General features: G+C 36.8%; 1 protein-coding gene across 1 annotated transcript in view; it reads right to left on the bottom strand.

Moving 5' to 3' along the window:
• Positions 1 to 26,394, bottom strand: part of RPGRIP1L (RPGRIP1 like) — a 440,055-nt gene that overhangs the window by 385,094 nt on the left and 28,567 nt on the right. Inside the window, exons 3-6 of the mRNA XM_053715755.1 lie at positions 23,430 to 23,571; positions 18,152 to 18,450; positions 12,300 to 12,405; positions 11,309 to 11,452 (exon numbers count right to left, since the gene is read on the bottom strand). Of these exons, the coding sequence (XP_053571730.1) occupies positions 11,309 to 11,452; positions 12,300 to 12,405; positions 18,152 to 18,450; positions 23,430 to 23,571 (691 nt within the window). The remainder of the gene's footprint in view (positions 1 to 11,308; positions 11,453 to 12,299; positions 12,406 to 18,151; positions 18,451 to 23,429; positions 23,572 to 26,394) is intronic.

Here is a 26,394-nt window from a genome sequence, read left to right as displayed (position 1 = left end):
CAGTCTGATCCAACCTAACAAGGTCAGTCCAGCCCTAAGAAACAAAGCAAAACCCAGACGCATGGCTCAGCATGTGGGGGCATCTTCAAACTTTCCACGCAAGTGCGATCTGTTGCATGTCAGTTGTACCAGCAAGCTTACAGGCGCAAGTTATTCACAATGGGGGTCCCCATTATATAGTAGTAAACAGTGAATCAGAACTGTTTACTTTGGAGTGTCTGATTAGATGATCTGTGTATATGCACATCTGTGGTTTGCACCTGTACAATCGTCTAATTCTTGGGAGCGCATTAACAACAACGTATAGAGTGGCTGGGACTGCCCATAACGCCACTACACTGCAGAAAAGGGGATGCCAAAAAATAGAATAAAAATAAAAGAGTTTTTAACTATATAAAGTAACATTAAAAAAAAAAAAATACAGTGATTTACTTGTGAATACGCCTTAGGATCTACTGGTAAGTTTTGAAAAGTTTAAATGTATCATCTATTTCTTTTTAAGGTTTCATAAGAAATAAAATCTGACTTTAAATAAATATTATTACTACAAACTAACAGCCAGATTACGAGTTAAAGTGCTATAGGGAAATTAACGACTGCAGTATTTTCGGCGGTATTTCACTCCCTATAGTGCTGGTATTACGAGTTTAAAAAAAGACAGCTTTTACGAGCGATATGGCTGCTTTGAGCTGCTGTTACGTGCTCGTGCACGATGGGAGAGAGCCGGCTAAAAAAAAGTCTAACACCTGCAATCACAGAGCGTAAAGCTCAGTAACGCAGCCCCATTGATGTCTATGGGGAATCTTTTTTTATGTTTAAACCTAGAACCCTAACATAAACCCTGAGTCTAAACACCCCTAATCTGCTGCTCCCAAAATCCCTGCAACCTACATTACTGTTATTAACCCCTAATCTGCTGCCCCCAAAATCGCCGAAACCTAATTACACTTATTAACCCCTAATCTGCTGCCCCCAATGTCACCGCAACCTACATTACTGTTATTAACCCCTAATCTGCTGCCCCCAAAATGGCTGCAACCTAACTACACTTATTAACCCCTAGTCTGCTGCCCCCAATGTCGCCGCCACTATACTAAAGTTATTAACCCCTAAACTTAACCCTAACGTAACCCTAACACCCACTAACTTTAACATAATTAAAATAATTCCAAATAAAAATTACAATCAATACCTAAATTATTCCTATTTAAAACTAAATACTTACCTGTAAAATAAAACCTAAGCTAGCTACAATATAACTAATAGCTATATTGTAGCTATCTTAGGTTTTGTTTTGTTTTTTCTTTTTGAAATAATTTTTATTGAGGCATTGAATATAAACAACACGACAAAAAAAAATATGTCCAGTCACATAACAGAGGCAAAAAGGAGAAACTTATACAGATCACGTATAAAAAGTGAACAGGAATTAAAACAGTAAAGTACCAATGTAGAATTTGTTATCACAATTTCTGATCTATTGTGGTGCCATGGTTATATAGAGGTGGAAGTCATTGTCATAGAATACAACTATATCAAAAACAGATGAATAACGGCTGACATAAATGAGTGTAGAATGCAAAACTGTATGGATAAAATGTGTGACTAGGACGTATAGGTGTGGAACCTCGCTTTTTAATGCTGATAACTAGTAGCTAGTAGTCCCTGCCCCTAGATAAGAAATATTGCAAAAGGTAGAAGTAATGAGAGGTAGGGAGTTGGTTATTATCAGGCCTCCCGTAGGCCCGAGTATATGAGGGGGGGGGGGGGGAAGCAACGGGCACGAGCCGCTCATAATAGAAGGGGGATGGGAGGACGGAGCCAGTTAAATTTTTCTGAAAGTACAAACTATGGGGCAATTTAGCTATATGATGTAGAGAGCTCCAGGATGGGGGATGGATGTCAAGAGTGATGTGGTCAGACCCCATTTAAAACTGGGAAATATACCCCTGGGCTAGCTACTATAAAGAAATATCATTTTAATAACAGTGAACTAGTCCTGGGGGAGCAAGAATCACAATAGTGATACGGAGAAATAGATCAATTGAAATCTGATGAATAATAGGGCGAAGACTGCTTACAGATATGTGAAAGGTGGCATATAAAACATTATCAGGATGGTACGATTGCAATAGCAGACTGTGGTGAAAAAGCTATATATAAAGAATACGAGTAATCTGCGTACAATAACGTGTGTAACCAATATGTAGGAATAGCATTTAGTATAAGAACATCTGTTAGCAGGTATACTACCAGCGTACACCCGTAGCAATATGTCGTGGAATCTAAATTGTCAAAATAGTGCTATAATGGCTATTACAGTTCCCATATGGATACCTCATCAGCGCTCAAATGTCTCAGATCAAAATATTATACTGAGTATATAGGGAGAGGGATGTGAAAACCCTGTAGTAGTAGGGCCCACAAACAGGTACTAGAAAAGTGGCTTGTAATCCAGCATAGCTTCTAAAGCTACCTAGTACAGCTCCTCCCAATCTTATCCGCTTCTGTTGTACTTGCCTTAACTCTATACCTGTTGAGAGGTCAAATCATGTGTTATGTAAGATGGTGGGCATTGCAGCTATCTTAGGTTTTATTTTTATTTCACAGGTAAGTTTGTATTTATTTTAACTAGGCAGACCAGTTAGTAAATAGTTATTAACTATTTACTAACTACCTAGTTAAAATAAATACAAATTTACCTGTAAAATAAAACCTAACCTGTCTTACAGTAAAACCTAACATTACACTAAAATTAAATAAATTACATTAATCAAATATAATTAACTAAATTACAAAAAAAATAAACACTAAATTACACAAAATAAAAAAGAAATTATCAAATATTTAAACTAATTACTCCTAATCTAATAGCCCTATCAAAATTAAAAAGCCCCCCAAAATAATAAAAACCCCTAGCCTAAACTAAAATGCCAATAGCCCTTAAAAGGGCCTTTTACGGGCATTGCCCCAAAGATATCAGCTCTTTTACCTGGCATATAAAAATACAAACATCCCCCCAACAGTAAAACCCACCACCCACACAACCAACCCCCCCCCCCAAATAAAATTCTATCTAAAAAACCTAAGCTACCCATTGCCCTGAAAAGGGCATTTGGATGGGCATTGCCCTTAAAAGGGCATTCAGCTCTTTTACATTGCCCAAACCCTAAGCTAAAATTAAAACCCACCCAATAAACCCTTATTAAAACCTAACACTAACCGCCGAAGATCCACTTACAGTTTTGGAATCATATGCAATCAGCCAATAGGATTGAGCTTCAATCCTATTGGCTGAACCAATCAGCCAATGGGATTGAGCTTGCATTCTATTGGCTGTTCCAATCAGCCAATAGAATGCGAGATCAATCCTATTGGTTGATTGGATCAGCCAATAGGATTAAAGCTCAATCCTATTGGCTGATTGCATCAGCCAATAGGATTTTTTACCCTTTATTTCCTATTGGTTGATAGAATTCTATCAGCCAAACGGAATTCAAGGGACGCCATCTTGGATGATGTCCCTTAATGGGAACCTTCAGTGTATGGCTGGGAACGTATGAAGAGATGCTCCGCGCCGGATGTCTTGAAGATGGACCCGCTCCTCGCCGGAAGGATGAAGATAGAAGATGAAAACTTCTGCCCGTCTGGATGAAGACTTCTTTCTGCTTGGATGAAGACTTCTCCCGGATTAGTTGAGGACTTCTTGCCTCTTGGATGAAGACTTCTCCTGGCTTCGTTGAGGACTTCTTGCCACGTGGATGAGGACTTCGCCGGCTGGATGAGGATGGATGTCCGGTCTTCCAAAACTGTAAGTGGATCTTCGGGGGTTAGTGTTAGATTGTATTAAGGGTTTATTGGGTGGGTTTTATTTTTAGCTTAGGGTTTGGGCAATGTAAAAGAGCTGAATGCCCTTTTAAGGGCAATGCCCATCCAAATGCCCTTTTCAGGGCAATGGGTAGCTTAGGTTTTTTTAGATATTTTATTTGGGGGGTGGGGGTTGGTTGTGTGGGTGGTGGGTTTTACTGTTGGGGGGGATGTTTGTATTTTTATTTGCCAGGTAAAAGAGAGCTGATATCTTTGGGGCAATGCCCTGCAAAAGGCCCTTTTAAGGGCTATTGACAGTTTAGTTTAGGCTAGGGGTTTTATTATTTTGGGGGGCTTTTTTATTTTGATAGGGCTATTAGATTAGAAGTAATTAGTTTAAACATTTGATAATTTCTTTTTTATTTTTTGTAATTTAGTTAATTGTATTTGATTAATATAATTTATTTAATTTTAGTGTAATGTTAGGTTTTACTGTAAGACAGGTTAGGTTTTATTTTAGAAAAAATATAGTGGCAAGAGTCCCAAGAGATGGATAAAAAAACAGGCTTTATTAAATCAAATTAAAAAACAAAAAACAGCGAAAAAGTGTCTAAAAGACTTAAGAGAAGAATGAGTAGATCAGTCTTACGCGTTTCGGCTAGCTGTTGCCGTAATCATAGACTGTAGCAAACAAACATTCTGAAGTCTATATATTCAAGTGCAATCAATTGCTTAATTAATTAAACTAATTCAGCTGTATTCTAGCAAGCAGAGAACAACAATGTTATAGGTGAAACAGAAAGCATTGATACTAACAGCTACATGTAGCCATTATCAGTAATCTATTACAAAGGCATGTTGTGCAGACAGACAAAATTTAGAGGAACATAAAAAATTATTAAATACAATGGTTGTTTTGATATACATATATATAAAGCTCTTATTTTAGAGAGTGATATACAAAATTTACAATAAACCATTTTATATAAAATTTAAATCAACCTCTATATACATATAGGGATATATTTTAATCTTATGGACCAGATTCGAACCTGCAACCAGTGTGTTCAGGGGCAGTTGACTTAACCACTAGGCCATAGCAGCCCAACTATATAACTTGAATTGAGAGCAAGGGCTTAAAGGAGACAATTAGAGTGGTTTTGATGTTTCTTGGACAAACTTGACATTTTGTTAGATTTAGTTTAGGAAATACTATAATATTAAGCAATATTATATCATTTAGTATAGGTTACAGTGAAACAACAGTAGAGTTATAATCAGAGAAAACAAAAATAAACAATTCCTGAGTAATAATACAGACTATAAATAAACTGTATAAAATAACTTACATAGGAAATATATATAACCACAATGAACAAGAGAAATATTTTTCTCATAGACTAGACTTCATGTGTATAGATAAACACATTTATATATATATACATATGTCTTATATTTAACTCCAGAAATTAATAAGGTCAAACTCTGAATTAAATCCGTATGGGACCTGGGTCTTAAGTTTAAACATCCAATAGACTTCTTGTCTTCCCAAAATTTTGGACCTATCACCTCCTCTCACTGGGGTCTTAATAGCCTCAATTATATTCCAGCTGAAAGATCTTACTGATTGATCGTGTACTTCTATAAAGTGTCTACTTAATTCAGAACAGGGGACTTTATTTCTAATGTCCCCTAAATGTTCTCTGATCCGTGTTCTCACATCACGAGTTGTGAGTCCCACGTATTGACCCCTACATGATTTACATTCTGCAAGATATACAACATAAGAGGAGCTGCAGTTCAAGCAGCCCTGTATTTTAAAAGATTCTCCCGTCACATAAGATGTAAATGTGTCTGTTACATTATGGTAATCACATGCTTTACAGCGGTTACTACCGCATTTAAAGCTTCCATTATGCTGTAACCATGAACTAGAGTTAGTATGTGTTTGTGTATTCTTTAGCATACTAGGAGAGAGAGTATTGGCTAAGGTATTATTTTTGGTATAGACAAATCTACAACCATCACCAATAACTCCTTTTAGTGTTTCGTCTCCATAAAGGATTGGAAGATACTTGTTAACAATGCCACAAATGTCATTGTACTGGTTAGAATATTTGGTGATGAATGTAGGTCTATTATCATTTTTTCTTTCTTTCTTACTTTGTAATAGATTAGTGTTTATTTTTTTTGTAATTTAGTTAATTATATTTGATTAATGTAATTTATTTAATTTTAGTGTAATGTTAGGTTTTACTGTAAGACAGGTTAGGTTTTATTTTACAGGTACATTTGTATTTATTTTAACTAGGTAGTTAGTAAATAGTTAATAACTATTTAATAACTAATCTACCTAGTTAAAATAAATACAAACTTACCTGTGAAATAAAAATAAAACATAAGCTAGATACAATATAACTATTAGTTATATTATAGCTAGCTTAGGTTTTATTTCACAGGTAAGTATTTATTTAGTTTTAAAGAGGAATAATTTAGGTATTGTAATTTTTATGTGGAATTATTTTAATTAAGTTAAAGTTAGTGGCTGTTAGGGTTACGTTAGGGTTAGATTTAGGGGTTAATAACTTTAGTATAGTGGCGGCAACATTGGGGGCAGCAGATTAGGGGTTAATTAATGTAGTTAGGTTGCAGCGATTTTGGGGGCAGCAGATTAGGGGTTAATAACAGTAATGTAGGTTGCGGCTATGTTAGGGACAGCAGATTAGGGGTTAATAAGTGTATGTAATTGGTGACGACATTGGGGGCAGCAGATTAGGGGTTAATATTATTTAACTAGTGTTTGTGATGTGGGAGAGCGGCAGTTTAGGGGTTAATATGTTTATTATAGTATTTGCAATGCGGGAGGGCCTCGGTTTAGGAGTTAATAGGTAGTTTATAGGTGTTAGTGTACTTTTTAACACTTTAGTTATGAGTGTTACGGTACAGCTTTGTAACGTAAAACTCATAACTACTGACTTTAGATGGCGGTACAGATCTTGTAGTTATAGAGTGTACCGCTCAATTTTTGGCCTCCCAGGCAAAACTCGTAATACCGGCGCTGTGGAAGTCCCATTGAAAAAGGACTTTTTAAAAAGTGCGGTACTTACGTTGCGTTACGGCCAAAAAGGTGTGCAGTACAGCTTTACCTACAACACCTGTAATACCAGGGGTAGTGAAAAAGAGCCATAACAATGCTTTTTCACTCATAACACACAACTCGTAATCTAGCTGTAAGTTAATTTAGTAACAATATAATCACAAAGTAAAATAAGTTTAATATGTTCCATTAAAAAATGTAGCTCAATGTAGCTGACTGGAGGAAGCTCTAGCCAATTTATGTGGAATCTAGTAGCAGGTATTTTACTAACAAAACCATGCACCGATGCTCCCTGACATGATGAAGACTGGTCTTTATATGGATGAGCATTTGAGAAATGGGATCTAAATTAAGAGTTATGTGGACATGAAACGCACAATTTTTCTTTCATGAGTCAGATAGAACATACAATGTTAACCCCTTAAAGTGAAAGTAAATCCTAGCATTTTACAAACGCTAGGATTTACTATTGAAACAAATAAAGGGCACTTTCATTCATGAAGTATAAGATACTTCATGTAGAAAGCTCCTTTATTTGATTCAATCGATCGCCACCCTTAGCTCCTACAGCAGAGCACGGCTAAAAAAAAATTTGGCTAAGAGGTGAGAGGCTGGCAAGACTACTTAAAACTTCAGTACCATATCGAAGGGTAGATACCCTTCTTAAGGAACTACTCCAAAATCTTCTGACACTTCTCTGCCAACCTCCTGTGACAAAAGGCAAAGAATGACTGGGGGATGAGGGAAGTGGGGGAGGTATTTAAAGGGATATTAAATCCAAAACTTTTTCTTTCATGATTCAGGTAGAGAATACAATTTTAAACAACTTTCTAATTTACTTGTATTATCTAATTTCTTTCATTTTCTTGGTATCATTTGTTGAAGGAGCAGCAATGCACTACTGGTTTCTAGCTGAACAAATGGGGTGAGCCAATGACAATCAGTATATTTATGCTGTCACCAATCAGCAGCTAGACCCTAGGTTTTTTGCTGCTCCTGAGCTTTTATAGATACATTTTTCAGCAAAGAATAAGAAGAGAAGGAAGCAAATTAAATAATAGAAGTAAATTGGAAAGTTGTTTAAAATTATTTTCTCTATCTGAATCATGAAAGAAAAATGTTGGGTTTCATGTCCCTTTAAGCCTTTGGCTGGGGTGTCTTTGCCTCCTCCTGGTGGCCAGGTTCAGTATTTCCCACAAGTAAGGAATGCCGCTGTGGACTCTCCCTGTATTAAGAAGGAAATACAGATACAAATACCCAAGTCCAGTGTTCTATACTACAGAATAATTCCAAATTCCAGACTTTTTAATTCATATTTTTTTTTAACATAAAGTTATTAAAAATTATTATTTTTCCCAGTCAGTAATTTGCAATCTTCTCTGCCTACATCTTTAGTTTGTTTTTTTGTGTTCTATGCATACAGAAGTATTAAAAATGATATAAAACTACCTTCAGTTTGCATATATAAGCTGTATTATAACATGGAACTATTTTCTAAATTACATTAGATTGTTGTTTACCCCATCCCCTCTCCAAGCTGTCCTATTTTACAGATGCAAACTATTCTGAAATCCAAACCTTTTCCGGTCCCAAGCAGTTTGGATAAAGGGTTTTCTACCTGCACTTCAATATCCCATGAAGGGCTAAACTACAAGTGGAGCGCTAATTTATCGCACTTTTGTAAATGGGCAAATTTGCCTGTTTAAGCGATAAATAACCAACCATAACAATATCACATACTGATTATAGTTGCTTATTTCAGATAAGATCTTAACTATTGATCAGACCATTAGCCAGCAAGCAGCACTCTTACAGTTTTAAGTTTCGCCTAAAATATAAGCTTTTACTAGCTCAGTCTGTATAAATTTATCTGCCACTCTTAAAGGGAAACACAATTTTTTTCACGATTCAGATAGAGCATGTGATTTTAACAACTTTCCAATTTACTTATATTATCTCATTTGTTTTGTTCTCTTGGTATTCTTTATCGAAAAGGATATCTAGGCAGGCTTAGGAGCTGCTGATAGGTGGCTGTACATATAGGCCTTGTGTTATTGGCTCAAATAAGCGCTCAGCTACTAAACGCTCTATCTGAATTATGAAAGAAACATTTTGGGCTTCAGGTCCCTTTAAATGTCATGTGTTCATAAGAAATCTATGGCAGAATATTTTGGAACACGCAGGCGATTTCTAAACCAAGGATTGTATTAATACTAATATATCATTTAAAATCCTACTTTATAGCTTTGTTCTAATCTACAAATTGTCAGGGTACCTGTGAAATAACATTAAATAAACTACAGATGTATCACATAATTTAATATTTCATTTTAGCTTATATCTAATTTGATATGAATTGGTCTCACTACAGCCCCTGCCCCCCTCACTGTTTAAGACAAGTTGAGAACAAAAGGGATGATACAATAGTTCAATTAGTGAAGATAGATCAATAATTGAACCTTTGAAGCCAAGGCTTTACAGGAAAGGGAAACATTTGCTTAATTAATGAAAACAGATTTCTTCAAAGGAAGCCTTTATAAGAAGTTTTTCCTAATAGTAAATAAACAACAGTCGCTAGGTCTGAGGCTGATCTTTTGAAGCTTACGTGTATGCAGAGAAGAACCAGTTTTACAGGGAAAGTGACCATCCACGCTTCAATTCAAATTGGTACATGCTGAGTTTTCATTATACATCGTCCCCAGACTTGGTGACAACTTAAACCTTAATAGCAAAATGTGTACTTTGACAGCATAAAGGTCTTGAAAAGTTAAAGTTTAAATAAACTATCTGTATAGTTTCCAAATATTTAATATATGCCTCAGACGGTCCAAATAAATTGTATAAATGTATATTTGTGGATCTGAGAAGAAGTATTTGCTGAATTTAATAAGTAGCTATATAGTCAATCTAAAATGTTTAACTCACTCAGAAAGAGATATACAGATATGCAATATTTATATTAATATGGGATAATAATCCAATATAAATATAGCTATATGAAATTACATCTGATTGCTAATCTCATGGTATGTATGTGATATTAAGATGATATTAAGATGATAACTGAAAAGTAGTTGAGTCCATGCTGAAGGTTAAATTATAATCCTTTTAAATCCTTTCACAGAAAATATGATTTTCAAATGCATTTTTAAAATAGTATAAGTAATATACTCATGTTTAGTATGAAAATACTCAGGGTAAATAGTATTATATGGTCCCACACATGCTGAACATATAATGTATTTATATCAGAAAATAGTAAGTATATTAAATATACATTTGAAGATATATAGTAAACTGATTTTACTGTTAGCAATATTGATAATGAGACTGCATTTCTAGTTGTCTGCTAAAACTGGTATGACAGCCAAACGAATTGACTGTTAGAGCCCATACATTTCCAAGTAAGTCAATAAGGGACAAGCTCCGTTAAGGGCCTACCAAAGGGACAAGCTTTTGTAAGGGCGTATCCAAAAGGTTCACCAATGATTACAAAATAGATGCGAGGTTATCACTTGATAAACTCATGCAAGAGGAAGGAAAAAACGTTTTTTGTCTTTTGCTAAAATTTTGACTGAACTGGATAACCTTGCTGCCTTTGGAACACAGTCACTATAAGCGAAACCGGGCTAACCTCCTTTTTCCATAATTGCAAATACCTCTCTTATTTATGAGGTGAACTGGATTTATCTGAAAAAGCTGAAACCTCAAATTGGTATATTTTATGATGCATATGATTGCTCTATATTTTTAATGTTTAAATCAAAGGTATTTTATAGCTATAATTAGATTGCAGCTGGTAATTTAAAGAGCATATTCAGTGTTTTAAGTTTATATCCATAGTCCTGTGTAAATTAGAATCAGTCTTATTAATGCTAAGTAATATTATTTGCTAGAAAAGAATTTGCACTCCAGATTTAGAAGTCAGTTTTATTATTGTAAACTCTCTTAGAACTGTACATACATTGGTTATTGTGGTTAAATCTCTGGTAGTTATTAATTAAGCATTGCTAAGCGAATAGTCCATATTCTGATACTGGAGTGAACTAAATTGGCTAATTATAGACTGTGCTGGGATTCTCATTTGCGGTATTTATTTTGAGTAAAGTTAATTTTTAAAGATATACTGTTTTTATGATCTGTTGTATAGAATATTGTAACGGAATAAGCGTGGATAATTGATTCATAATCTAGTCTCTACATAAATATAATTCAAGGTGTTTATAAATTTAACTAATCTAGAATTAAGGAATAAATATTACATTTTTATTGTTACGTAAATACATTTTCTTGGTTGGCAACTGCTGAAATAAGTACACCAACATTTTAATTGAAGGTTATTGCTGAGATAGTAATAAATAATAATTTTATAACCTAGTATATACCAACAGCATCTAATCATACCTTTGCTCTGTAGCTTGCTGTTCTTTGATTTGTAATAAGGACTCTTCATATTCATTCTCTTTTCTTCGCAGTTCAGAACGGAGAATATCTACTGAATTCTCTAGCTCCTCAATATGACTCCTTTGGGATGCTACCACATTTTCTCTGTAAACAAAAAATAACATTTCCAGCTTCACATACAGCTACAACAAGAAGACTTTCCTTAAAAAGAAGCATTTGAGATACATAAATGATAAGATGCCATTTGAAACCAATATGTGACAAACTAACACATGCAGTAAAACATCTTTACTGGTAGATTCCTAGGGCCAGAATAATCAAAAGTTCCAGCTGCAGGCTTGCATTATTATTTTTTATTATTATCAGGTATTTGTAAAGCGGCAACAGATTCTGCAGTGCTATAAACATAGGTGGTATACAAGGCAACATTTATAGGGATCAAATGGGTAGAGGGCCCTGCCAAGAGTTGCACTGTTGTATTAGGCTCTGATGAAGGTGATCTACAAACAGCTGGGCTCAGAGACTTACATGCTAAGGGTTTCAAGTGGATAGAAAGGGAGTTAGGAAAGGTAAGTGTAGGTTATATGCATCCCTGAATAGTAGAGCAAACTTGAAGCCGAGAGTTATTAAGCAGTGTTTATAAAACCAGGGGTTAACAATTCCACCAGACTTTTCTGACTTGGGAGATTGGGAGCAGGGGGCAATATTGCACAATAGCCGTTGTGTGCCATTATAAATATGGCGTTTCAGGCTACACACAGCCCTTACTCATGAGCATGAGTAAGGGCTGTGTGTGGTCCAAAACGTTGCATGTCTTTGGGGTAGCAGAGCCCTGTAAGATACGTGCACGTCGAAAGGACTGTAGAGGTTGGTGCTGTTCCTTTAACTACTTTTAGTAACTTGTATATACAGCTCTGGCTCTTTCTTAGTGCACTCATTCATATAAAAACTTCTCTGATATGTACAAAACACTTCAGGCTGTATGACTTACAAGCTTCTGATCTCTGCCCTAGCTTCTTCAAGCAAACTTTGGCCATATCTTGGAAGAACAGCTTGGGAAGATTTAGAAATCATCTCAGGATCTTGCATTCGCATTCCTGAAACAAAGCAGAAATGCACCATTGTTTGATAGAAAATGGTTTTCACTGTAAAAATTCACAACTCTTTTGTGGAAAATAGGACTTAAAAACGAGTCTGAGAAAATTAAATTAAGGAAGAGAAAGGTTAGAACTGTTGGCTAAAACAATGAATGGCTTTGCTACATTTCTACATTGAAAAACACATGCTGATTGTCTATTTTTGCTTTAAGGGCACATTAAATGTTATCACGCACATAAAAGAGGACTATATATTTTACAAGAAAGAGGATTATGTTAAAAGGTGTTTAAGTGCATGTTTGTGTGCAACCAATAACCAGGGACACATTGCTTATTGGCTGATAAAGATAAAGCACAAAAACAATTTTGCATTTTTTAATACCCTATTTTAAATTAAACAAAAATAATATTTTAATGGCCCTATAAATTTGAAAAATGTAAACAAGATTACCATGTTCATGTTATTTTTCAATTAGTTATAGCTATATTTTTAAGACCTAATCATGGTGATGAAATACCACTTTTTAAGCAGACCAAGCATTTTTAAACATACAAAATGCATAAAAATACATTAAAAAAATGAAATATGGGAAATAGAATAAATATTTTAAATAATAAATATATCATGTTCAAATTGAAAATCTGCTGTAAATTTCTACACTTGATAAAAATTGTCCTAGTATTGTATCCTAACAGAATTCTTTATAGATTTGCAAGTTATTATACTAGTATGAAATATCTCATTTACCAAACAATGGCCTAGATTACGAGTTTTGCGTTAGAGGCTGTGCGGTGCTAACAAGCAGTTTTCCCTCACCGCTCACTTACATGCAGCGCTGGTATTACGAGTTTTCAGAAACCCGTCGTTAAAAGACAAGAAGTGAGCGTTGAGCAAAATTTTGCACATTACCGCACTCCAATACCAGCGCTGATTAAGTCAGCGGTGAGCTGGTCGTACGTGCTCATGCACGATTTCCAGATAGGAATCAACGGATAGAGCCGGCTGAAAAAAAGTCTAACACCTGCAAAAAAGCAGCGTAAAACTCCTTAACGCAGCCCCATTGATTCCTATGGGGAAATAAAATTTATGTTTACACCTAACACCCTAAAAGAAATAAAGGATTGAAGCTCACCAATATGCCAAAAAGTAATTCACTTTATTGTAGAGACAGACAGGGTCCAAATACCACGACGTTTCGGAGAAGTATGCCCCTTAAGACATGATTAAGGGGCATACTGCTCCGAAACGTCGTGGTATTTGGACCCTGTCTGTCTCTACAATAAAGTGAATTACTTTTTGGCATATTGGTGAGCTTCAATCCTTTATTTCTTTCATTGATACATGGGAGGTTGGTAGTTACTCCCTGGAGCTTACACCATTGGCTTGATTGCTGGATAACACTGACTTTCTACACCTAACACCCTAACATGAACCCAGAGTCTAAACACCCTTAATCTTACACTTATTAACCCCTAATATGCTAACGACAACTTTGCCGCCACCTACATTATAATATTAACCCCTAATCTGCCGCTCCGGACACCGCCGCCACCTACATTATACTTATGAACCCCTAATCTGCTGCCCCCAACATCGCTGACACCTACATTATATTTATTAACCCCTAATCTGCTGCCCCCAATGTCGCCGCAACCTATCTACATTTATTAACCCCTAATCTACCGCCACCAACGTCGCCGCCACTATATTAAAGTTATTAAGCCCTACATCTAAGTCTAACCCTAACACCTCCTAACTTAATTATAATTACAATAAATCTAAATAAAATTACTATCATTAACTAAATTATTCATATTTAAAACTAAATACTTACCTATAAAATAAACCCTAAGCTATCTATATTATAACTAATAGTTAAATTGTAGCTAGCTTAGGGTTTATTTTTATTTCACAGGTAAGTTTGTATTTATTTTAACTAGGTAGAATAGTTATTAAATAGTTATTAACTATTTCATAACTACCTAGCTAAAATAAATACAAATATACCTGTAAAATAAAACCTAACCTAAGTTACAATAACACCTAACACTACACTATAATTAAATTAACTAAATTAAATACAATTACCTAAATTAAATTAGCTAAAGTACAAAAAAAACAAACACTAAATCACAGAAAATAATAAACAAATTACAGATATTTAAACTAATTACACCTAATCTAATAGCCCTATTAAAATAAAAAAGCCCCCCCCCCCCAAAATAAAAAAAACCCTAGCCTAAACTTAACTACCAATAGCCCTTAAAAGGGCCTTTTGCGGGGCATTGCCCCAAAGTAACCAGCTCTTTTACCTGTAAAAAAAAATACAACCAACCCCCCCAACAGTAAAACCCACCACCCACACAACCAACCCCCCAAATAAAATGCTATCTAAAAAAACCTAAGCTCCCCATTGCCCTGAAAAGGGCATTTGGATGGGCATTGCCCTTAAAAGGGCAGTTAGCTCTTTTGCAGGCCCAAAGTCCCTAACCTAAAAATAAAACCCTTAAAAAAACCTAACACTAACCCCCTGAAGATCGACTTACCGGGAGAAGTCTTCATCCAAGCCGGGTCGAAGTCCTCAACGAAGCCGGGAGAAGTCTTCATCCAAGCTGGGCGAAGTGGTCCTCCAGACGGGCAGAAGTCTTCATCCAGACGGCATCTTCTATCTTCATCCATCCGACGCGGAGCGGGTCCATCTTCAAGAAATCCGACGCGAAGCATCCTCTTCATCCGGAGTCGTCTTACTGAATGAAGGTACCTTTAAGTGACGTCATCCAAGATGGCATCCCTTAGATTCCGATTGGCTGATAGAATTCTATCAGCCAATCGGAATTAAGGTAGAAAAAATCCTATTGGCTGATGCAAACAGACAATAGGATTGAAGTTCAATGCTATTGGCTGATTCAATCAGCCAATAGGATTGAGCTTGCATTCTATTGGCTGATTGGAACAGCCAATAGAATGCGAGCTCAATCCTATAGGCTGATTGGATCAGCCAATAGGATTGAACTTCAATCCTAGGATTTTTTCTACCTTAATTCCGATTGGCTGATAGAATTCCATCAGCTAATCGGAATCTAAGGCACGCCATCTTGGATGACGTCACTTAAAGGTACTTTCATTCTGTTTTAGTCGTCGATGAAGAGGATGCTCTGCGTCGGATGTCTTGAAGATGGACCCGCTCCACGTCGGATGGATGAAGATAGAAGATGCCGTCTGGATGAAGACTTCTGCCCGTCTAGAGGACCACTCCCGCCCGGCTTGGATGAAGACTTCTGCCCGTCTCGAGGACCACTTCTGCCCGGCTTGGATGAAGACTTCTGCCCGTCTGGAGGACCTCTTCGTCCGGCTTGGATAAAGACGTCTCCCGGTAAGTCGATCTTCAGGGGGTTAGTGTTAGGTTTTTTAAGGGTGTATTGGGTGGGTTTTATTTTCTAGATTAGGGTTTGGGCAGAAAAAAAGATAAATGCCCTTTTAAGGGCAATGCCCATCCAAATGCCCTTTTCAGGGCAATGGGGAGCTTAGGTTTTTTTTAGATAGTATTTTATTTGGGGGGTTGGTTGTGTGGGTGGAGGGTTTTACTGTTGGGGGGGTTGTTTGTATTTTGTTTTACAGGTAAAAGAGCTGATTACTTTGGGGCAATGCCCCACAAAAGGCCCTTTTAAGGGCTATTGGTAGTTTAGGCTAGGGTTTTTTTTTATTTTGGGTGGGCTTTTTTATTTTAATAGGGCTATAAGATTAGGTGTAATTAGTTTAAATATCTGTAATTTGTTTATTATTTTCTGTAATTTAGTGGGGGGGGTTGTACTTTGTGTTTGGGGATGGCAGATTAGGGGTTAATAAATGTAGGTAGGTTGCGGTGACATTGGGGGCGGCAGATTAGGGGATAATAAATATAATGTAGGTGTCGGGGATGTTGGGGCCATTAGATTAGGGGTTAATACATATAATGTAGGTGGCGGCGGTGTCTGGAGTGGCGGATTAGGGGTTAAAAATTTTATTATAGTGTTTGCGATGCGGGAGGGTCTCGGTTTAGGGGTTAATAGGTAGTTTATGGGTGTTAGTGTACTTTTTAGCACTTTAGTTATGAGTGTTATGTTACGGCGTTGTGCCATAAAACTCTTAACTACTGACTTTTAAATGCGTTAGGACTCTTGACAGGGTAGCGTGTACCGCTCACTTTTTGGCCTCCCAGGACAGACTCGTAATACCGGCGCTATGGAAGTACCATAGAAAAAAGACTTTACGAAGTTTACGTAAGTCGTTTTGCGGTAAGGCCAAAGAAGTGTGCGCTCACCCTAAACCTTCAAGACTCGTAATACCAGCGGGCGTATAAAAGCGTTAGGACCTTTTAACGCTGCTTTTTTACCCTAATGCACAACTCATAATCTAGGCGAATGTAAATGTAGCTGCAAAAAAGTATAAGACTGCAAGCAAATAATGAAACACACTAATGTAATAAAAAGTCTCATAGAATTTCGCCTGATTAACAGCACTGTAATGACTACATTTAGTTATAAATAATATATATGCTAATCATAGGAATTATTATTATCAGATATTTGTAGAGCGCCAACAGATTCCGCAGCGCTATAAACATAGTCAATATACAGGATAACATTTATAGGGATCAAATGGGTAGAGGGCCCTGCCGAGAGTTGCACTGTTGTATGTATGTATGTATTGGGTACTTGTAAAGCGCGGCTAATTACCCATAAGGGTCTTAAGGCGCTGCTCATTATATCGACCTCAGAAGGAAGAAAGGCTGAGTGGACCTTGCCGGGGATCGAACCTGCAACCCTTGGGTTTGCTACAGAGCTCAGCCACAGTGCCTTAGCATTCTGAGCTATCTGTCCGGCTCTTATAATTAATAAGTAAGTAAAATTCCTGTCCCGATTTATGCCACTGTAAAAGGTAGATTACATTGATATCTAAAAGGAAAAGGAAAGACTATGAAAAAAAAACATTAAAAAAAAATCAAATATCAGTAAAATTATGAAATATTAATTATTTTAAAGGGACATGAGTAAGTCACGACTGCTCAGTCAGTTAGGAAGTTTAAAGTCTTTAACAAAGTGGAAAACAGCACACTTACAATACTGGGGCACAAAATCTCAGACTGCCAAGTCTCACCATTGAATCATACAAAGACTAATTACAGCCTCCAAAATTTAAAAAAGACGTTTATTTTCTTATTGCAGGGTCCCATAAGAAAAAAGTTACAATGCTTCAGACCTAATATGAACCGGAACAGGGAATATTTATTACAGTGCAATGCATTCAATACATTATTAATCATTTTAATGTTTAGTGTCCCATTAACAAACCATGCAAATTTAAAAGGGACATAAAACCCAATTTTTTTCTTTTATGATTCAGAGAGAGCATGCAATTTTAAACAACTTTCCAATTTACTTCTATTATCCAATTTGTTTTATTATATTGGTATCCTTTGCTAAAAAGCATACCTAGGTAGACTCAGGAGCTGTTGATTGGTGGCTGCACATCTTTGCCTCATGATCTTGGCTTACCCATGTACATTGCTGTTTCTTTAACAAAGGATACCAAGAGAATAAAGCAAATTATATAATAAAAGTAAATTGGAAAGTTGTTTGAAATTGTGTTCCCAATCTGAATCATGAAAGACAAATTGTGGTTTTAATATCCATTAAAGTACAGTTAACAAGCACTCATACATACAAAAGGTAAATCTTAATTATCCTAGCATGGGAAAATACACACCTCTGCGGATGTTCTCCTGCATCATGACTCCCTCGGTCACTTTGCGCAAGCCAGAGTTGACTCGAGACTGTACATAGTTGTAGGGAGTGTATCTGTGGCCTTGAGTCTGTAGTTGTTGTTTGACCGCTATCAGGCGCTTCTGTAGAAGCTCCTTCTGCTTCTCCAGTTCTTGTACCTTCTCTTGCAGCTGTTCAATCATCTCTTCTAGCTCCACATCTCTCCCTGTTTTTCCCATGATGCCAGCCCCATGCTCTGCTTTCTTCTTGTCTTTCACCAACCTGATTAACTTTGTGGCCATCCTAGAAAAAGAACAATGGTAACAAGTCATTGTCATAATACTTTGGGGCCACAAATCAATATTTTACAAGTTGTAGGGGGTGCATGTCAAACATTGTCAATGTAAGGCTATTACACATAATAACATATTTGATAATAATGGATAGGGGCACAGCACCAGAACTAGGCTGGCAGCTTATCATTCCTTCTTATCACCACTTCAGAGGGCTCTTCTAGTGGTGGCTACCACCAGAAGCTCCAAATAAACACATTTTTAGTTCCACTTCTTCACTAGGACCAAAAAGACTAGTGCTACAGTCTACGCATGGCAACAACGTCTAACCAGTGTTATACAACCACCCCCAAGAAAACTATCCAATGATTACAATTGTTTTAAATAAATAATTATACATACACTACTGTGCAAACGTTTTAGGCAGGTGTGAAAAAATTCTGTAAAGTAAAAATGCTTTCGAAAACAGAAATATTAATAGTTTATTTTTATCAATTAACAAAATGCAAAGTGACTGAACAGAACAAAAATATAAATCAATTCAATATTACTCCAATAATGCATCAAATGGAAAACAAGCTCATTACTGATAATGGCCCAGATTACGAGAGGAGCGCAAAATATCGCTTACACAAGCGCTATATTTGAGCTCCACTCCACGCAAATATGCGCTGGTATTACAAGTTTAGAGCGCAATGTAAATGCAACCTCGCGTTTGCATTGCACAGAAGCTTTGTGCTCACAAGAGTATGATTCCATAGGCTCCAATGGGAGCCTTGTTCTCATGCTGCAGCGAAGGGGGGAAGTCGCGCAGCGCTGGGCAGCAAATATATGAATATAAATATATATATTTATGTGTTAATATGTCTATTATTTGCCCATTTACAGACACACAATAAATTAGCGCTTCACTTCTAATCTAGCGCAATATTGATTTAATTGTTAGTAAATAACCACTTTCCTGTGACCTGTGTATTTGTTCATTTTGTTTATTCTCCTGCACTTTATGTGTTGTGTTCATTTCACGTTGTCAGTAAGCAGACTAACAACAGCACTCACAACCTTTATGATATAGTAAGGAATCTGTAGCAATAACCATAACATTTGGATAATGCTACATAGAATTTTTACTGACAATTTTATGTGCTTTACAATTGCTCGTTTAGTGAAGGTAAGCATGTAGCATTTTGTGGCTATATCTTAAAAATGCTGTAGCCTGCATGCAACCGCAAAGCCACTCCCTCGCTCCAATTAACACAAAGATGAAAAGGAATTTGAAAACTCAGCAAATCTGACTGCATGGCTAAAGCTTACAGTATGGAGTGAAATAATGTTTTGCAGATTTTGATAGAACTATTACTGCCTGTGAAGGGCCCTTTGAAGATAATTGAAACCACTGGGTAGCAATCTGCTTTATAGCACTGACAAATAACAGTTTCCTAAGGCTTATCATTTAAGTGTGGTAAAATAAAAAAAAAATGGACCCATATTTCGCCCATATGTACTTGAGATTTCATTGTTAAAGCATGCCTGGCCTTATATGAGGATCTGTGTTAGCGGACAAACTTGTACATTCAGGACACCACGAGCCTGGCCTGTAATTTTGAAATACTTTGTGTACCGCAAAGAACTTGCTCATAAACAGGAGTGTTAGAAAGGATTTAGGGTATTTCCACCTTTTGTGCGAAGCATAAACAAAGATTATACAAAATATAAATGTAAATATAAATGAAAAACAGATTATGTGTGGTATAAAAATATCCCTATGCACTAAGTGTCCTTAAAAGGATATATTTTAATGTTTTATTTAAACAATGAATTAAACACTCAAAATAAACTAAGAAATGGATCATTCTGTTTGTTATTGCAAAGCTTTTTCTTCTGGTTAAGTTTTAGCAGAACAGTAAACTAATCATGTTTACAACTAAAAAAAAAAACACACATGCAAAACATGTTCAGTCCAGCCTGTGTTTTGTGGTTTATGGTTTGTGCAGCCCCTGAGCACTGTTGTTTTTTCCCGTAGGTTTACTTCAGGCTGAATTAATGAAACATTTTTCTAACAGTCTTCACATCACAAAGGCACACACTATGTATAACACTAATATATGTGGTTAGAAAAGTTTAGTTGTTTTGTGTGTCACTTTCTCATGCTGCTCACAGAACCACTAACAAACAGATGATTTCTGCAATTCTAGGCCTTGAAGGAACATACGTTCAAAAGCGATAATGTTTTACAACATGAATGCTTGTTTCTAACTATGGGATTGATCAGAATCTATAGGTTGTTTTATGCTAATAATCATTTCTGACTGACAATATTGTCAGCTCATTTTATAGCAATCACAAAATGCATCTATCGATAAAAACCCTCAAGCACAAAATCCTTGTCTCCCAAAAACAACAACAAAAAAATTGTTATTTGCCTTGTTAATCTCTCGATATTGAAAATGAATGTACACAATAAAAGACAATCAAATTGGTGATACCAGGGGGGCTATCAATTACATCAGTGACTGAAGGGCCTGCATTTTGATAGATCCCTTTTAACTCCTTAACTGCTGCGACATACTATGCACGACGCCGGTCATAAAGGGTCTCCTTGTTGATAATAGGGCGGGTATGTCTCTGTTCCTTAAGGGGTTAATAGTGTTTATTGATGCTAATAGGTTGCATGTGTGCGATTAACCTGTTGTGCTTCAAAACCAGAGATATGTGTGCATCTCTTTTTTTGCACAGGGGCATTATGACTACAATGGGATGTTTCTTGGGTTAGAGATTTCGCTCATTTTTATTAGTGTAAAAGAGCTTCATATTAAAGGGGCATAAGTCCAATTTATTTCTATTATCTAATTTGCTATGTCCTCATGGTATCCTTTGTTGTAAAGAATACGTAGGTAGGAGCAATGCATTACTGGAAGCTAGCTGCTGATTGGTGGTGCACATCTTCATTGGCTCTCCTGATATGGCAGCTAACTCTCCGTAGTTCATTGCTGCTCCTTCAACAAACAATACCAAGAAAACAAAGCAAATTTGATAAAAGAAGCAAATTGGTAAGTTTTTTTTAAAATTACATGCTCTATGAAAAAAAATTGGGTTTCATATCCCTTTAAAGCTGCCGATAAACAATGAAAATGGCTGATTGTGAGTGCACTGATAATGGCATATTGGAAGCCTTTATCCTGCAGATAATTATCAAATGATAGACTGTGATCAACCCCTATGTGTTTAATCCTGAAGAAAAGAGTAAAACAAATAGTTCAAGTCTACTTAGGAGAAGTAATACATGGCAACTCCTAAGTAGATATCGAAAGGAAGTATGTGTATGACTGATAGTGTAAAACAACAGAACAGCCTACCTCACTGGCTACACTTCTCCCAAAAAATGCAGCATTATTTAACATAAACAAAAACAAGACTGATGGAGGTGGCGCCTGATGTGTATAAATAAAATATACAAATAAACAACTAATAATTGCTAAGAGAATAAATGTATTACTATATCAGTATGCTGGATGAAAATATATAAATTGTTTATGAGTAAATAGACTATTTATAAAGGATTAGTAATATATGAGTTTATTATGTCGAGGCAACGATAAAAGACATCTATTTCAATCGGAAAATCCTGAAAATCTATTTCAATCGGAAAATAGCTTTTTCAAATAGCCGAAAAGCGTAGACAACCAATTCCAGCACGTTACGAGTCAGAGAGTGACTACAAAAAGACTCCAAGGACCTCTTGATCTGCAAAAAAGTGAATTCTATCCAATAAGAGAGAAGGCGATCTGAATAAGCCATCAGAGGTTTTTTTCTTTCTAAGATTCAAAATAGTGCGAACACCAGGAGAACACTGGGGATTGGCCACAGAGCACCCACGTGATTTTTCGAGACTACACACAGTGAAACCCCAGCGAGTACGGAGACACAAGGAACAGGTGAGCTCAAGGATAGCTATCAGAACTGGAAAGCTGGGTGAGTGACAAAACTAATAATCCGTTAAAAAGGATATTGGAAAGATTTATTAATGTTTGGACATACAAACGCCAAATTATCCACAACCTAACAGAATAAAGTAAAACGGGACTAAACAGCAGATACCTGACTGACATTTAAAAGGAACTGTGGGCAGCTATTGACTAAAGTATTTGAATGCCCAAAATAACCGAACACATTAGAGCTTAAAAAACGCATCACATTGTGTAACCTAGTTTGGATTTTTTCAGTTGCCATATTTATACCTAATAACCAGTACTAACAAACCGGCTATTTCTTTTATGAGAAGCAGCTTCCAATAAGGAGACTATTTTTAATCACTTAGTAATAACATTGTATCAGACACTGGTGTCTTAGACAGTCTTATTAGACTATTAGCCAGAAAGTATTTTTTGTTTAACTCCACTCCTAAGTAGGACAATGGGGAGTGATTGGCCACTATGTGCATATTCTGCTCTTGACTAGCCCACTGTAACTGCTGAGACTCGAGTGACAATGTATTTTTACAAAACCAGTTCACTAACGCTCACTACCCACCTCTCACTAAATCTGTTGAATAAACAAAATACAAAAGGGACACTCAGGTCAAATAACATTTTCATGATTCAGATACAGCATGCAATTTTAAACAACTTTCCAATTTACTTCCATTAAAAAAAAATGTGCACAGTATTTTATAGTTACACTTTTTGAGTCACCAGCTCCTACTGAGCATGTGCAAGAATTAACAGACTATACGTATATGCATTTGTGATTGGCTGATTGCTATCACATGGTACAGGGGGAGTGGAAATATACATAACTTTAAAATTTGTTAGAAAGAAATCTACTACTCATTTGAAATTCAGAGTAAGTGCTATTGTATTGTCTTGTTATCTTGCATTTGTTGATTATGCAAATCTACTGTGTTTACTGGTCCTTTAAGCATTTGATTGCTCAATGTCATTATCTGTGCTACATAAAGTAATTTAGATTGTATTTTGTCATCTGTCGTACCTCTTAATTTTATCCTCTTGGTTGCGTGCGTGAGACTTGAGCAAAAGGTTCTCATCATGAATACGGAGGTATCTATCCTCCAGCTCCTTACGGTCGATATGGGAGACGGCTTGTCTTGCCTTCACAGCAGCAGCAGCAGACTCTAAAAAAAGATTTGCAGACAATAGTTATTTAAGAGGTTAATTTATTATTCAATTTATGTATTATCACATTATTCCACTTTAATGATAGGCTGAAGAATTAACACCCCATACAGTCTGCCCCTTTTCTTGCTTGGTGTAACCTGCAGAGCCTGTTGCAGTTATCACTGCTGCACAAGATGAATAATTCAAATAACATACACCTAGATTAGGAGTTATGCGCGCTATAGGGAAATTAATGAACGCAAAAAAAGCGTTATTTAACCCCCTATAGGGCAGCCATTACAAGTTTTTTAAAACACAGCTTGTGTGTGCGATATGGGGTTTTTAAGCTCCATACCGCACACAAAACAAGCGCTGTTTTGACGTGCTTGTGCACTCTTTCCCCATAGACATCAATGCGGAGAGCGGGTCAGAAGAGTCTAACACCTGCGATCGCGGAAAGAAAAGCTCTGTAGCGCAGCCCCTTTGAAGTCTATGGGGAAAAGAAAAGTTACGTTTAAACCCAACACCCTAACATAAACCCCTAGTCTAAACACCCCTAATATGCTAAAGTTATGAACCCCTATTTCGCTGCTCCCCGACATCGCTGCAAATAAAGTTATTAACCCCTAAACCTCTGGCCTCCCACATCACTACCACTAAATAAACCTATTAACCCCTAAACCGCCCCGCCCCTTTGCAACAACATAAATTAAACTAAACCCCTGTCAAATAAAACCTAACCTGCCTTACACTAAAACCTACCATTACAAAAGATAACAAACACTAAAATTACAAAAAATAAAAAAAAACTACCATTACAAAAAATAACAAACATTATCCAAAACAATAAAAATTATTCCTATTCTAATATCCTTTTAAAAATAAAAAATATCCACCCCAAAATAAAAAACACTAATCTATAATAAACTATCAAGGGCCCTTAAAATGGCCTTTTGGGGGCCCTTAAAAGGGTCTTTTGTAGGGCAATGCCCTAAGTTAACCCTTTAACGCCGTTAAGACGTTGTATTTCGTCCAAATTTTGCTGGGCTTTAGCGCCGAAGGACAAAATACAACGTCCTAACCACTTGGCTTTCCTGAAGCCACTGCCGATTCCCTGATGGGATCGCGGTCTGGAGGCCGTGCCTAGCATCATAGGGACATCCCCCTGACGCAATCCCATTATTGAAATCTCGTGATCACTTGCACGATCGCGAGATTTCAACTTCTTTACATCGGAACAGTTGTTCCGATGTAGACAAGTTAACCCCGGCACGAAAGGGTTAAACAGCTCTTTTGCTACAAAAGAAAATAAAACACCCCCTAACAGTTACAAACCCCCATCCTCCCCAAACTACCAAAGGCCCTTAAAAGGGCCTTTTAAAGGGCATTGCCCTAAAGTTAACAGCTCTTTTGCTACAAAAAAACAAACACCCCCTAACAGTATACAAACCCCCACCCCCCAAACCCACAAAATAAAAAAAAACCTAATCCACCCATTGCCCTGAAAAGGGCATTTGTATGGGCATTGCCCTTAAAAAACCTATCACTAACCCCCGAAGATCCACTTACAGTTTTTGAAGTCCCGCTTGAACGATCTTCATCCAGGCGGCGAGAAGTCTTCATCCAGACGCCTCTTCAATCTTCATACCGGCGGCGAAGTCCTCATCCAAGCAATGAGAAGTCTTCATCCAGATGGCCTCTTCAATCTTCATCCAGGCGGCATCTTCTATCCTGATCCCGGCGGCGCGGAGCGGGTCCATCCTGAAGACATCCGGAGCATCCTCTTCATATGGTCGCCGCCGTACACTGAATCTTCAATGCAAGGTACGCGATTCAATATGGCGCCTCTTGCATTCCTATTGGCTGAAAAATTTGAAACAGCCAATAGGAATTAGAGCTGCTAAAATCCTATTGGCTGTTCAAACCAGACAATAGGATTTAAGCAGCTCTCATTCTATTGGCTAATTCAAATCTAAAGTATTCATCTGCAGTCACCATGTGTTAGAAAGTTGTCCACAACTGATCTAAATAATTAGTTGCTCTGATCTAATGAATTTTCTAGATGCATCTATACAGTTAAACATTATATTAATATTACAGGGACAATAAAGCCAAGAAGTTTAAAAACTTTCTAAATTACTTCCATTATCAAAATGTGCACAATCTTTTATATGCACACCTAAGGCACTAGCTCATACTAAACATGTGCAAAAGTTCATATGTGATAGTATATACAAATATGCACATTTCTTGTGCCTTTGTCAAATGTCAGAGAAACAAGTACATCAGAGCACCTAAAACTAATGACAAACAGTTAAAAGTACACTCCTTATAAACATACATAGTTACCGCCATACAACCACTCGTGTCTCTATCCGACACGCAACATTGACGTCATAGTAGCGCGCCCTCGTATCTGGCGTCATGACGTAGATGCCGACGTAACCATAGCAACGTCCGTAAGCCTATGTGAGGAGACGCGGTAACAGGCAGCTGATGGAAACATACAGACCTAATGCGCACTCACAAATGGAAGTTTGTGTTAGGTAGCACTGTTGTCAAGACAACAAATATAAACATCTTGCGCATTTTGTCAAAATTATGTATACACCAGACGCCCGTCTATGGTACTATGTGAAGTATGTGAGTGAATCAAACGGTAATTATAACACGGGCATGCCGGGCTGTAAATGTGAAATCACACTAAAGTGTCATGTGAACATGATTCGAGGAAAACTAACTAGCCCTTGCCTAAGTTAATAAAATACCGCTTGAAAAACGCAAATACAGAACATCAATTTCTCCTCGCATAGGCTTACGGACGTTGCTATGGTTACGTC

The sequence above is a fragment of the Bombina bombina genome, chromosome 1, assembly GCF_027579735.1.
Source record: "Bombina bombina isolate aBomBom1 chromosome 1, aBomBom1.pri, whole genome shotgun sequence".
NCBI lineage: Eukaryota > Metazoa > Chordata > Amphibia > Anura > Bombinatoridae > Bombina > Bombina bombina.
The sequence above is the reverse complement of the archived record's forward strand: the minus strand, read 5'-3'. Positions and strand labels throughout refer to the sequence as shown.